This window comes from Juglans regia, chromosome 7 (assembly GCF_001411555.2).
Source record: "Juglans regia cultivar Chandler chromosome 7, Walnut 2.0, whole genome shotgun sequence".
In the NCBI taxonomy this organism is placed as follows: domain Eukaryota; kingdom Viridiplantae; phylum Streptophyta; class Magnoliopsida; order Fagales; family Juglandaceae; genus Juglans; species Juglans regia.
This window is the reverse complement of record NC_049907.1, coordinates 1,391,124-1,404,238: the sequence shown is the minus strand read 5'-3', so window position 1 is coordinate 1,404,238 and position 13,115 is coordinate 1,391,124. Positions and strand designations below refer to the sequence as shown.

Below are 13,115 nucleotides of genomic sequence, written 5' to 3'. Positions count from 1 at the left end.
CAGGGACATCCTACCCAGTCAGCATCTGAAAAACCATAGAGATCAAAAGTAGAGTTGAAACTAAAATGTATACCGAGATCAATGGTACTTTGTACATAACGAAGGATACGTTTGACCATTTTGAAATGAGCATCGGTAGGAGAATGCATAAATTGTGACACAAAGTTGACATTAAATGAAAAATTAGGAAGAGTAAGAGTGAGATATTGTAGGGCACCTACAATACTGTGATAATGAATAGGATCGGAAAAAGGTGTTTCACAGTTAGGCCTTTGGTCTTTGGTCTTTGGCATCATTGGTGTGTGCATGGGTTTGCTTTCATGCATGTGAGCACGTTCTAAAATTTCAGATGCATATTTTGCTTGGGATAAAGTAGGCCCAGATTGAGTTGGAATCACTTGTATTCCAAGAAAGTAATGCAATGGCCCAAGATCTTTTACAGCGAACTTTTGACTAAGGATAGAGAGAAACTCATTGAGGAGGGGCGAGGCAGAGCCAGTTAGTAAAATGTCATCAACATATAATAATAAAATGAGCATAGCATGAGTTGACTTAAAAATAAAAAGAGAGGAATCATCAATGCTACAAGAGAAACCATATGCAATTAAAAAAGTGCTAAATTCATCAAACCAAGCATGGAGTGCTTGTTTGAGACCGTAAAGGGCTTTATTTAATTTGCAAATATGAGAAGAAAGAGTCGGATGGATAAAACCTGGAGGTTGTTTCATATATACTGATTCTTGGAGATCACCATGTAGAATGGCGTTCTTGACATCGAGTTGACTAATATCCCAGGGAGGCACCAAGGCAAGGCTAATGACAGTGCGGATGGTAGCAAGTTTGATAATTGGAGAGAATGTTTCGGTGTAATTGACTCCATCAACTTGATGAAAGCCTTTAACGGCTGGGCGAGCTTTGAGGTGATCAAGAGAGATGTTGGCATTGAGTTTAGTTTTAAAAATCCATTTTCATCCAATAACATGCATGTGAGACTCTCGAGGAATAATAGTCCATGTGTGATCATTGGACAAGGCTAGGAGTTCATCATGCATGGCTTGGGCCCAACTAGGATGGTTAAAAGCAGAGCGAAAGCTATGAGGTTCCTTGAGAATGTCTAAAAGAGTATGGAGATGAGCATACTTGGAATTAGGCTTGTGAATGCCAACTTTGGATCGGGTGACCATTTGGTGGTGGTTGGAAAAGGAAGGTGATGTAGGAGAGGGAGGATATGTTGTAGGGTGTAATGTAGGTAGGGGTTGGGTAGGTGGGGTAGAAGGGCGAATGGTGGTGAGAGGGGGCGCTCCGATAGGCAGAGGTGAGGGAAATAGTGCCAGTTTCAGTGGAGAGAGGTGTTGTAGTGGAAGGAGTGTCCTGCATAATAAAATCATTAGTATTGTTTGAAATAGTGTTAGGAGAAATAGAAGAACACCATTTCGTAAAAACTGACAAAACATGTGAAGTTGGTGGGGGTAGATGAAGATTGCTAGGTTGTTTAAAAGGAAAAGTTTGCTCATCAATGACGACATGGCGAGAGATGAAAGTGCGGCGTATCGAGGGATGGTAGCACTTATATCCTTGGTGGTGAGTGTTGTAACCCATAAAGGTGCAAGGTAAGCTTTTGGGACCAAACATGTTATGTTTAGAATCCCAAGTGTACGGGTAACATTTGGAGCCAAAGACACGAAGAGAAGTATAGTCAGGAAGATAGCCATAAAGCAAAGAAAAATGTGACGGATGAGCAAGGGACGACAAAGACAATCTATTGATAAGAAAAACTGCAGTAGTGAAAGCTTCAACCCAGAAATGTTTTAGGACACCATTATGAAAAATCATGGAATCATGGTCATCCCAAGCTCGCGAATGGAACGGTGGCGATGCTCCACAACACTGGTTTGTTCTGGTATGTAAAGACAGAAAATTGATGGACTATGCCTTGAGTTTGCAAGAAGGAAGTAAGTTGATGGCTATTGAAGTCACCACCACCATCCGTTAATTTTCTTATTAAATTGACTGCCAATATAAGTAGTAAATGAGACAAAAGCATAAAAAAGAAATTTGATTTTTTACGTAAGGGAATAAACCAAATATAACGAGAATATATATCAATGAAGCAAGCATAATATTGAAATTTATCAACTGAGATAATAGGGACCAGACCCCACAAATCACAATAAATTTTTTCTAGTAAGGTAAAAGAATCATTATTGGACGCGAGAGAGGGTAATTTAATAAGTTTTTCTAACTGGCAACTTACACACATGATAGTGCCCTTAATTTTACCAACAATATGAATGATACCTTGAGAACTAAGAAAAGAAATGGCAGACGCTTGAGGATTTCCCAACCTTTGATGCCACACTTCTTTAGGATTGACTAGAACTGGGTTGAGAAGGAGCTTCGTGGGGTGGGGACAACACGTACAAATTACCCTTCTGTTGCCCAGTCAGTAGGATGTTGTTGGTTGCCCGTTCCTTAATAGTAAAACCATCACTAGAAAAATCACGATTAACAAGATAATCAAGGGTTAGTTGTCCAACAAATAAGAGATTTGTGGCTAAATCTAGAACTAATAAAACATTTCTCAATTTAATTTTGGAAGAGTTAGAACCAAGATAAGTATAACCAATGTGTGTGATTGGATGTGTACTATCATCACCAAAAAGTACAGTATTAGTATTTAAATAACGACGGAGATTTTCAAGAATACATGGATTGCTAGTCATATGAGCAGAGACACTTGTATCAGTAGTCCACTCATTGTTGTGTGAACAATTCTCCAGTGTTAGCGCTGCAAGAGCTTGTGGAATATCGTCGGGTTGCACTGAGTGATTAAATCGGTGCTAACACTTGAGTGTCATATGCCCTTTTTTACTGCATATTTGGCACACATCAGCTCGTGTATCGCATGGAGGATTAGGAGTAGTACCACAAGAAGGTTGAGGGTGCAACATGTGAGCCTTGGGTTGCAGGAGTAAAACCGTGTCCCTTGGAGGAAAATTTTTTATTATTCCTAGTGGTGGTGCGCTGGCCTTTGGAGGAATTAGCACCTGTTTTCTATCCATAAAAACCAAACACAGTGTTAGAAGCAAAATCATGAAGATGAGATCTCATCTCAAACCCTTGCAGGAGAGGAACGATTTCAACATATGTTGGCATCAGTGGCAGAGTTTTAAATACCATGTCGTACCGGTCAATACGACCGGTATTTACCTTATTGGGTAGTGACCGATACAAAAAATATATGTGTTTTGTACAGGGTCAAATACCGGTCGTACCAGTGCATTTTGGTCAATACCGTCTGATTTTTGGTGTATTGGCCGGTTTAGGTGTACCGACCAAAATTAGTGGATTTTTGTAATTAATATAAAAATTCTGATTTTTTTTTTTGGTAAATTTCACTCCAATTCTCACATCTGAAGATAATTTTCTTCAGTTTTTTTAATCCCATTTTTTCGAGGATTGAAAATCAAATCCCTACTCCCTTTTTCTTGATGAAGATGAGTGATTATTTATTTAAATAGTTGGATTGAGAACTTAGAAGTATTATTGAGTTTTATAAATATGTGTTTTAACTTTTTAAGACTTGCATTGATATTATTTTGAAATATAATTTATACCTATTTAATTAATTTATTATATATAGACTATCCCGAAACGATATTCGAAATGGTATCGATACCGAAATATTTCGTTCCAATTCCTTAACCGAAACGACCATCAAAACGGTATTTAAAATGTTGATTCGGTGGCTTCAACAATGAAGTAGTAAATGGTTCATATTACGGTCCAAGGCTATTGAGGAGAGAAAAAACTTTAATCTTGTCGATTGCGAGCTTGCCGATTGTAGCTAGGCTATCACAGATTCCTTTGAACGGCTGCAGAGGGTCTGCTAAGGGCGTGGAGGTCTCCTTCTTCAGGTATGTTAGTTTCTGGGTCAAGTGAAACTCTCTCTTTTGGGAGTTTTGTGCATACGCCTCCTGGAGAGAAGTCCAGATGAGATTGGCAGTCTCTAGGCCAACAACAAGACCTAGAGCTTCTTTTGACAGTGTCCCTATGATCCACCCATGGAGGAACCGATCTGCCTTGCACCAATGGAGGTAAGCTTGATTAAATTATGGGATGACATTGGAAGTGTCTCCATTGGTTGGTTCATATTTAGGAGGGATAGTCGTGCAGCCCGTGAGGTGATCCATGAGGTCTTGGCTCTCAGCCAAGGCCAAAATTTGTTCTCTCCATGGTGGGTAGTTGTCGGGTTTGAGGCGGAGAGTAACAAAATTGCTCACATTGAGTGAGATGGATGCCATGGAGGAAGATTCTCTTTCTCTCACAATGACTATGATACCTTGAATAAATTGTGCATCTTGTGTTTGTAAAAATATCTCATACACCGTGAGAGTATTTGAGAGTCTTTCTATTCATATATGAGCAGTGATATATGTACTTATAATTTTATTTATAAGAATCAATTTGTTAATTTTCTTTTGAAACTCAAATTTCTTGATTTTCAGTATATTAATAATTGACATGTGGAGAAGTAAATTTTTTTATAACTTTAAGTACATTTATCATTTTCTTTCATATATATATATATAGATATATGTTACAAAGGTATACACGGGCTAGGGGCAAAGTGACTGTTAGAGTGCTTTTATGTAAAGGAAATAATTACAAGATGAATTAGGGAGATATGCATGTAGCCGTTGGTGTGTATATATGGGAAGTAATGGAGGAATTCTTGGTTGTAGCAGTTGGTGTGCATATATGGAAAGGATGCTCTGGATTTGCCTCATGATTATGGTTAATAGGTTACATAAATCTTCTCTACTTATTTCATCTCATCATTATAATTTTTATAAATTTTTACACAAAATATAATAAACAATTCAACCTTTTTAAATTTTAAAATAAAAATAATATTAAAAAATAATATTTTAATAATATTTTATTTAACTTTCAATTTTTATTTCACCATCTTAATAACCAAACGAAGCCGTAGTCTTTGACTTCACTTCACTGCATTCTTGTTAGATCTCGTTGAATGCACTTACAATATTCAACTTGCAATTGTTTTTTTTTTTTTGGGTCTTTTGTCTGAGTGATACAAAGGATTTTTGGGCGAGCTGCATAATTCGGATGTCATGAGTTCAAAAAGTCATCGAATTGGATGAATTTAATTGAACTTTAAATTACTCGATGTGTACTTAAAAATAAATTTAGTAACTTAATTTGATTAGGTAGTTTAGATAAGATTAGATGTTTTGTTAAAAATAAAATAAAATATTGTTATAATATAATTTATTAATATTACTTTTATTTTAGAATTTGAAAAAGTTGAATTGTTTATTATATTTTGTATGGAGCTTGAGAAAGTTATAAGAAAAATACTCTAGCCACAAAGGGATTACACAAAAGTAATCCTACAAACTGACTTGGTTTGATGTGGTTTGTCAGATTATAAATTTATTTTTATTGTAAAGTAAATTTAACGGATCAGATGAAACTACATCAGTTTGTATAATTATTTTTGTGTAATTCTTTTGTGGATATAACAGTATTCAAATTATAATGATTATATGAGATAAGATGAGATAATTTGATTTTGTATAACCAAACCAGTCTAAGTAGTATCTTTACACTAGTTTATAAGTAGCATAACTCACTTCAAATCTTACTCCCAAGTTCAAGGACAAGTGTCCCCTTGCCAATGAGAAATTAAGGACATATATAGCTGGAAGCGTGAAACCAACCAGCAAGCTTTTCCATCAATCATTTTGCAAAAAAAAAAAATATTCGTTCTTCTATAATAATTTTATTGACTGAATCTTGGACTGCTTGATTATCGATTCTCATTCCCTAAGTAACATCCTTAACTTTGCAAAGATAAAATGCTTGAGAACCAATTTCAGCATAATGTTAAGAGACACCTACTCGACAGGTGAGAAATCCTCCATTGTTTTCTCTTCACTAAAAGCTTTAAGAATCTTACACCCATCGCCTCTTTTCTTTATATCCATCAATTTTGGGTTCTCTCGATCGACTTTGACATGCCTTATTTTGGTGGCACCGTTGATTTATCGGATGGTTTGGGAAGGAAAAGGAAAAAAGAGATTAACTAGTTGCGGATGAGAATTTCTTTCTGTTCACAAGTGGCAATTACCATCAAAGGAAAATGACAATAACATTAAGGTGGAAGAGGGGGATGGGTAGGGGTGTAGCTAGGGATCAAAATTCTTTCTTATTCAATTTTAAACGGAAAAGAGATTGATATATGAAGTGGGTTCTATAATATTTTTATTTAACTTTAATTAATACTATCCAAAAAATCATCACGGACAATATTAAATGTTGTAGGGCTAGTTGAAGTCACTTTTAGTCCTCGAGTTCATGTTCCCATCTCGTCCCAATTCTATTTAGATTTGTACATAGAGATGGAGATGGAGTTGGACTCTGTATAAAGTGGAGGTTCAACTAACAAGATGGGTGGACAACAAATTTAAAAGAAAAATTCTTCTCATCAGTCACTATTCACTATTCCACACTATGAAAAACAATATATAAAAAAAAAAAAACCAGAAAAGTAGGATGTAGGGATGAATAGTGGCTGATGTATAACATTCCTCAATTTAGAATACTTTTATATAGTTTCACATGATCAACGAACCAAGGAGTAGTTTGCACTGTTAATTTTTCGAGAAATGCTACGTACGGTCTCCATTTGGGGACTGCATGTGCATGCCTAGTCAATATTTTTTTTTAAATTTTTTTAAAATTACAATAATATCATTCTCAAAATGATACTTTTTTTTTTCTATTTAATGAAGGGTTTGCACATATAATCCACATTTAGAGATTGCAAATAGAATTTCTCTAATTTTCCTACTTGTATTAGTAATAAATCAATGTCCTATTAGATATTGATGTGAAACTATGAAGGTTTCTACCACCCAAATTCATATAATTTGGTACCGACTTTTAGAACTGAATGAAATACGTGCACTGCACAGCAGCAAGCCGATGTGTTGTACGATCGATCATCTGAGTTTACAAAATTGGTCGGTTGTAAAGTAGGAATTTGGACAAAACCCAAATGTGAAAAGTGGAACTCATTTGCAATCATCTCGATTCTCGGCGCCTCATTAGCAATGGGAAAAAACAAAAAAAAAAAAGTTGAGTCAAATACCCACTTCAAAAGGGTCCCATACCCAGAAAGTCATTCTCCGTTCTTTCTCCATGGCCACCCAAACCAACTCCCTACGTAAAGGCCATTGGCTTATGAAATTGGAGATTCCAAAACGCAATCTTTTCTCTGCTCCATCCTTTTGGTTTGAGAGAATATGTATATTTAAGGCTGAAAGAGTTACCAAAACATGGGCTTCAAGGAAACCAACCCCGGAACATCATCAACAATGAGACAGCAACTGTTTTTGGTTCTGCTGGTATTGATCATGATCCTAGTTCTTACACATCCGAGTCTAGTGGATAGTAGAACCCTCGGACCGGAGTCCAAGAAGAGGATGACCGACGATCCCAAGGCTGTTGATGGCCGTGAATCAGTGAGAGAAGCTTCATTTACTAGCACAAGTAGTGATGACAGCATCGGTGGTGGCCGGGTGTTGCTGAGGGACGGAGTCTTTACGTTAGCCTCTGGACCTAGCAGGAAAGGCTCTGGCCATTAGCAATAAATATATATATATATATATATATGTACTATATATATATATGTACTGTCGTATCATACTGCAATTTGTAAATTATGTACTGTTGGAATCGCAGCTTTAGACTAGGCATTTATGGTTTTAGTGTGAAACTTTCTTTTCATTGATTCTATCATATGATAGTGAGTTCATTGTTTCCCTTCTTCTTTATGAATCAGAAACAAAAGACTGCAGGCTGTCCAAAAAATCCTGAAAACAAGTAATATCATGTTGCTTTGTATTGTTATTAGCGGTTTTGGGAGGAAAAGTTTGTCACTCCACTCCCAAATAGAAGGCCCAAGTTCCATGAACTTTGTACCTGCACCTTCTAAGGCTTGGTGGGCTAAAGGTAAAGGAAAAAGCTAGGGATCCGCTTTAAGCCATCGCTCCCATTTATTTTTTATTTTTACTCAATGATTAAGAAAATTTTGTTTAATAATATTATGATTTTTTTTTCTTTTTCTAAAAATATTTAAAAATATTAAAAAATTATATAAAAAAAAAATGAAATGGCCTAGCGGGAGCTCCGGAGCCCCAGCAGTGGGTGTAGATCCACCCAAAGGTAAAATACATACATACATATATATATATATATATATATATATATATATATATATATTCTTTCTAATCTAAAACCAGAACTTTGCTGCTAACAGAGATTTTCACATTCTACATACGAATATATAAGATTTATGTACCGACATAGATTCTTGAAATTTATTTGTAGAGAACGTTTAGACACTCCCTTAGTATGGGAAGATATTATCTTGCATGCTGATTCATGTGCTTTTTAGGCTTTATAAATGACTAATTATATTGAACTTGAACCCAAAACAGTTTTAGAATGGAGAGCTAAGAGCAAAATTATGGTAGTTGAAATTTGTGAATAGTAATAAATAGTAGTGAGATGTCAACTTATCTCTCAATCCTAAAATAAAGAGCCAAGGTCCAATACTAAATTTAGCAGCGGAACTAAGGTTGCTGTTTCAAGAATAGAAAAAATCCAGGACATTTTCACTTTCTTGGCCCAAATTTTCAAAGTTCTTAATCTTCACTTCCGCGTTTTTGGAGGTAAATTCTAACCTAATCACAAAAATGAAAAAACTTGTCAATAAAGTGGAGATCCGCACGATTCTAAGCAACAAAAAAGTCATCAATGGCAGATTTAATGGAAACTTGACGACCTCAGAAACGACCCAGGCCAATTGAAGTCTCAACAAATTCAGACAATACTACCTGGAAACCTCAATGACTCCACAAACTTTAGAGTCGTCCACTGCTGTCTGTCAAAATAGTTTCCAACATCCAGAGTTTGCTGTGCATGATAGTTTTGGCTCTATATTCAACAGATTTAGTGGGTGTTGAAGATGAATTGAGAGAAAGGGTGTTATGAGGTGGCTTGAATCAGATGGAACAGTGCATGTGTCGTAGGTTCGCTCAAGCGAAGGTTCACTTGGCTCGAGCGAAGTAAGTCAGAGAGTGTTCGCTCGACCCTCGCTCGACACCCAACTCGAGCGAGATCAAGTCAGAGAGTTTCGAGAGCTTCGCTCGACCCTCGCTCGAGTGTTAGCTCGAGCGAAGTACAGAAAACCTACGTTCGCTCGACACTCGCTCGAGTGTTCGCTCGAGCCAATGTTCACAGAACTGAACATTTCTGTTCCTATAAATATCAAACGGCGCCCACTTCTCCCACAACTTCAGAAATCACTTTTTTGTCTTGTTTTTAGTGTTTTCTTGAGAGAGAAGTTATAGAGTGAGTTTTGAGAGATAACTTCCTTGTGAAGTTTTGTTGTATTCATCTGTACTCCATCTCTGTTGATAGTGAAATCTTCGATACTGACCCCACCAGTGGACGTAGGCTCATTTTGAGTCGAACCACTTAATTCTTGGTGTTCTTTCTGTGTGATTGTCATCTTTTCTTTCGTTTAGTTCCGCTACTATACTTCGAGTTAGTCTTAGATCTACAGTTATCCCCAACAAAGGGCAAGAGAGAATCCTGTTTCCGGCTCCCTCTTTTGGAATTGGTAACTTACTAAGAAATATAACACATCTTTACAATTGTTTTTAAGAGAGAATAAAATACAAAAGGAGAGAGTGAAAGTCCCAACACTTCAAAAGGAACATTACTGTCCATCATCCAAAGTCAAGCAAAAAGCTATCAGCAATATTTGAGGAAATCAACTAGGATCTCCTAAAACATGTTCGAATCAAAGGCACTGCGAGAAAGACCCAAAATTCAAAATTGACTTCACAAAGGCATACCTAACAAACTTGTAAAGGCTATAGTAACTTAAACTTGCGTTATTACTAGACCAGAAAGACCAAGTTTCATTATCTGGCGTCATCGATTTTCATCTGGGAAAAAACATCACATGCTTTAACGTAGGAGCCATCATCCATCATAACAGGCATATCGCTTTCATCCATCGTAATGCTAAATGAAGGCAACCGCTGTACATTGGGCAATCCTAATCCTGCTAAACCATCGACTGCGCTGTCCTCGTGTGGTTCTCTCCGCATTGCAGTTTGCTGGAGCTGTAATGCATATTCCAAGTCCCAGACCACATCATCCATGGTGGGGCGATCAGCACCTAATTCTTGTAAACATTTCTCTGCCGTCTCAATAAATCTTCTTTGGGAGTTTGGGTCAATCTGACCCTTGAGTGAAGGATCAACAATCTCTTCAAGCGTCCCTTCCTTCTTGCAGAGCATTGCCCATTCTGCCAAATTCACTTGCTTCCCGGAAAGCATGGCATTAATTGCTGGCCGTGCACATAGCACCTCGAGAAGAACCACTCCAAATGCATACACATCAGATTTTTCCGTCAACTGTTGGGACCTAATATACTCGGGATCGAGATAACCAAACGTGCCTTTGACAATTGTACTGACATGGGTCTCATCAAGAGGACCTGTTTTCGAAAGGCCAAAGTCCGCAACTTTTGCAACATAATGTTCATCAAGCAAGATATTAGTGGACTTGACATCACGGTGTATTATTCCCCCAGCTGAACCTTTGTGGAGGTATTGAAGACCCCTTGCTGCACCAATGCATATCTCAAGCCTTTGCTTCCAAGACAAACGAGGCAAATCTGAAGCATATATATGATCCTTTAAAGTCCCCTTTTCCATGAACTCATAGACAAGTATCATCTCAGATCTCTCCTCACAATACCCAATCAAGGAAACAAGATGGCGGTGGCGAATTTTGGAAAGAACCATGATTTCCGTTTGGAATTCCGGGAAGCCTTGGTTTGACCCTGGCTCACTCCGTTTCACAGCAATTTTTTGGCCATTTCTGAGAGTTCCCCTATAGACATTCCCAAAGCCACCCTTACCAATCAGCAACCTCGTGTCGAAGTTGTTTGTCGCAGATAGGATTTCTGGAAGAGGTACCTTCAATGCGAGATTAAAATTAGGCAGAAGGGAGCCATTTATGGTTCCCTCAGTCGCCCTGCTGTGCGTACTCCCAGCTCCAAATACAGGTATTGGTGACCAGTCCGAGTTTTCCACTGGCTTTTGGTTCCTGCATTTTAAAACGAAAAAGAATCCAACTGCCAAAATGCAGATTAGAACCAACCCTCCAAGCACCGAACCAACTACCAGAAAAGCATGTTTGTTCTTGCGCTCACTCACAGTAGGAACTGAACCCGACGTCTCCAGTATCTCCATTATTTCTAGCCCATTCAGATAGGCATTTATTTCAGAAGAATCATCCCTAGGGCCTATACTGATATTCATAGTTCCCGAATCATCAGAATCAACCACAAATTTGTCATAGAATGGAGTATTTAACTGGCCACCGACATAGTCGTAGGAATCGATTGTCTTATTGAACCAACTATAAATATAAAGATTGAATCTTAGAACATAAGCTGATGTCCCAACAATGTCACAGAAGTGAACACGAACGAGGTGTCTAGCATTCCTACGCACGTTAAAACCCCAGGTTATGTTGAAAAAATCAGCTTGCCTGGTAGAATTGATATCCATCGTTTGTGCAGTCTCGTAGACAATAGCTGGAGCAGTATACTTACTGGCAAAATCCGGTTGGTAATTAGGGGTACTGGATCGGTATTCAACCTTTGCCTTGTCTTGATTATAGATGTAGTCGGTGTCCGGAACCCAGTTTCTCAATAGCGTGTCGTTTTCCGGAGTGACTTTAGGGCCTCCAACATTTATCCTGTAAATGGTGTATAAAGCCTTAGACAGCACACCCTTGTAATCATTGGTGCTTCCTGCAGCAGTAACATGTAGGGCTGTATCATCGATCAGATCGTCAGGGGCATGGAAGACTTCTATGGCATTTACAAATGCAAACGATGATCCCCGAGGAACAAAATACACTTTGAATTTGCCAGGATTGAGTATGCTAAGTAAGAATTCCTTTATTATAGGAGAGTCGCTACTGTTTTTGGCAGTGAAATTAAGCAACAGGGAGAACCCAGAAGTCCAGACGTCAAAAAGCGATGTGGAGAGATCTGTTGGAGTACTTATGGAGGAGAAAGCAAAGAAATGGAGGCGAACAAAATAAGTACCAATAGGGTCGATATCGAACTCATACGAAGAATTGTGCAAAAAACCTCTTGCTGTCTGATACAGAGGTGATGCTGTTGAAGACTGCTTGCTGTCAATCGCGACTCTGTTCTGATCCGTAAAGGAAATGGAATTGGAAGTCGAGTCACTGGAATTCAAATCCCCGACGAAATTCCGTTGGCCGGTGTAGACGTTTGTAGCAGAGCCGCAATTGATGAAATACTTATCTGGTAGAGAGTAATCTGCCATGGACAGAAACTGGAGGGATGAGAACTGGAGGAGAAAAAAAAGAAGGGCAAACAGAGGCGTATGAACTTGGTGGAACCTAAGCTTTTCCATGGAAACTGTGGAAAAAAGTTGCTTGCTTTCACTCGGAGCAAAGCTTATGTGAGAATTCTGGATCTTGAGGTTGAACAAGCTTGAAGGAGAGGTTCAGAATTTGGCCTTTATGGAGGACTTCGCAGTTGAAATATGGACCATATTAATTTTTCAATATTGACAAGTCTGCGTCAATTTATAAGTCAATGATTTAAATACCCTTTATATTTAATAAACCGTTTACATAGAATAGAGGACAGTTTCGGTTTTTTCAGACCATAAAACACAATAGTTCTATATATAACCGCCGGTGCGAAACCGGGGTGCACGAATGAAATGGCTAAAAGAGAGGGAAATGGAAAAAAATTAGCCGAAGCTCGTTGTTCATCGCTGAAGCCCTAGAGGCCCTCGGAAGGATTCCGTCTGTCCTTGTCGCCGCCGTGGACTGAAGAGTTGGTTGTTTCGGTCGCCGTCTGTCACATATTTCGAATCTGAGCCGGCGTCGACGTGGGTCTGCTTCTACAGATTTTGCCGACTGCTTCTTCCACTGTATAACGACAAAGTAAG

General features: G+C 38.2%; 1 protein-coding gene across 1 annotated transcript; it reads right to left on the bottom strand.

The window, feature by feature from the left end:
* Nucleotides 1-9,786: 9,786 nt before the first annotated feature.
* Nucleotides 9,787-12,691, bottom strand: LOC109009122 (probable receptor-like protein kinase At2g23200). Its single transcript, XM_018989494.2, has one exon. The coding sequence runs from the start codon at nt 12,567-12,569 to the stop codon at nt 10,026-10,028; it is 2,544 nt and encodes an 847-aa protein (XP_018845039.1). The 5' UTR covers nt 12,570-12,691; the 3' UTR covers nt 9,787-10,025.
* Between the last annotated feature and the right edge of the window lie 424 nt (nt 12,692-13,115).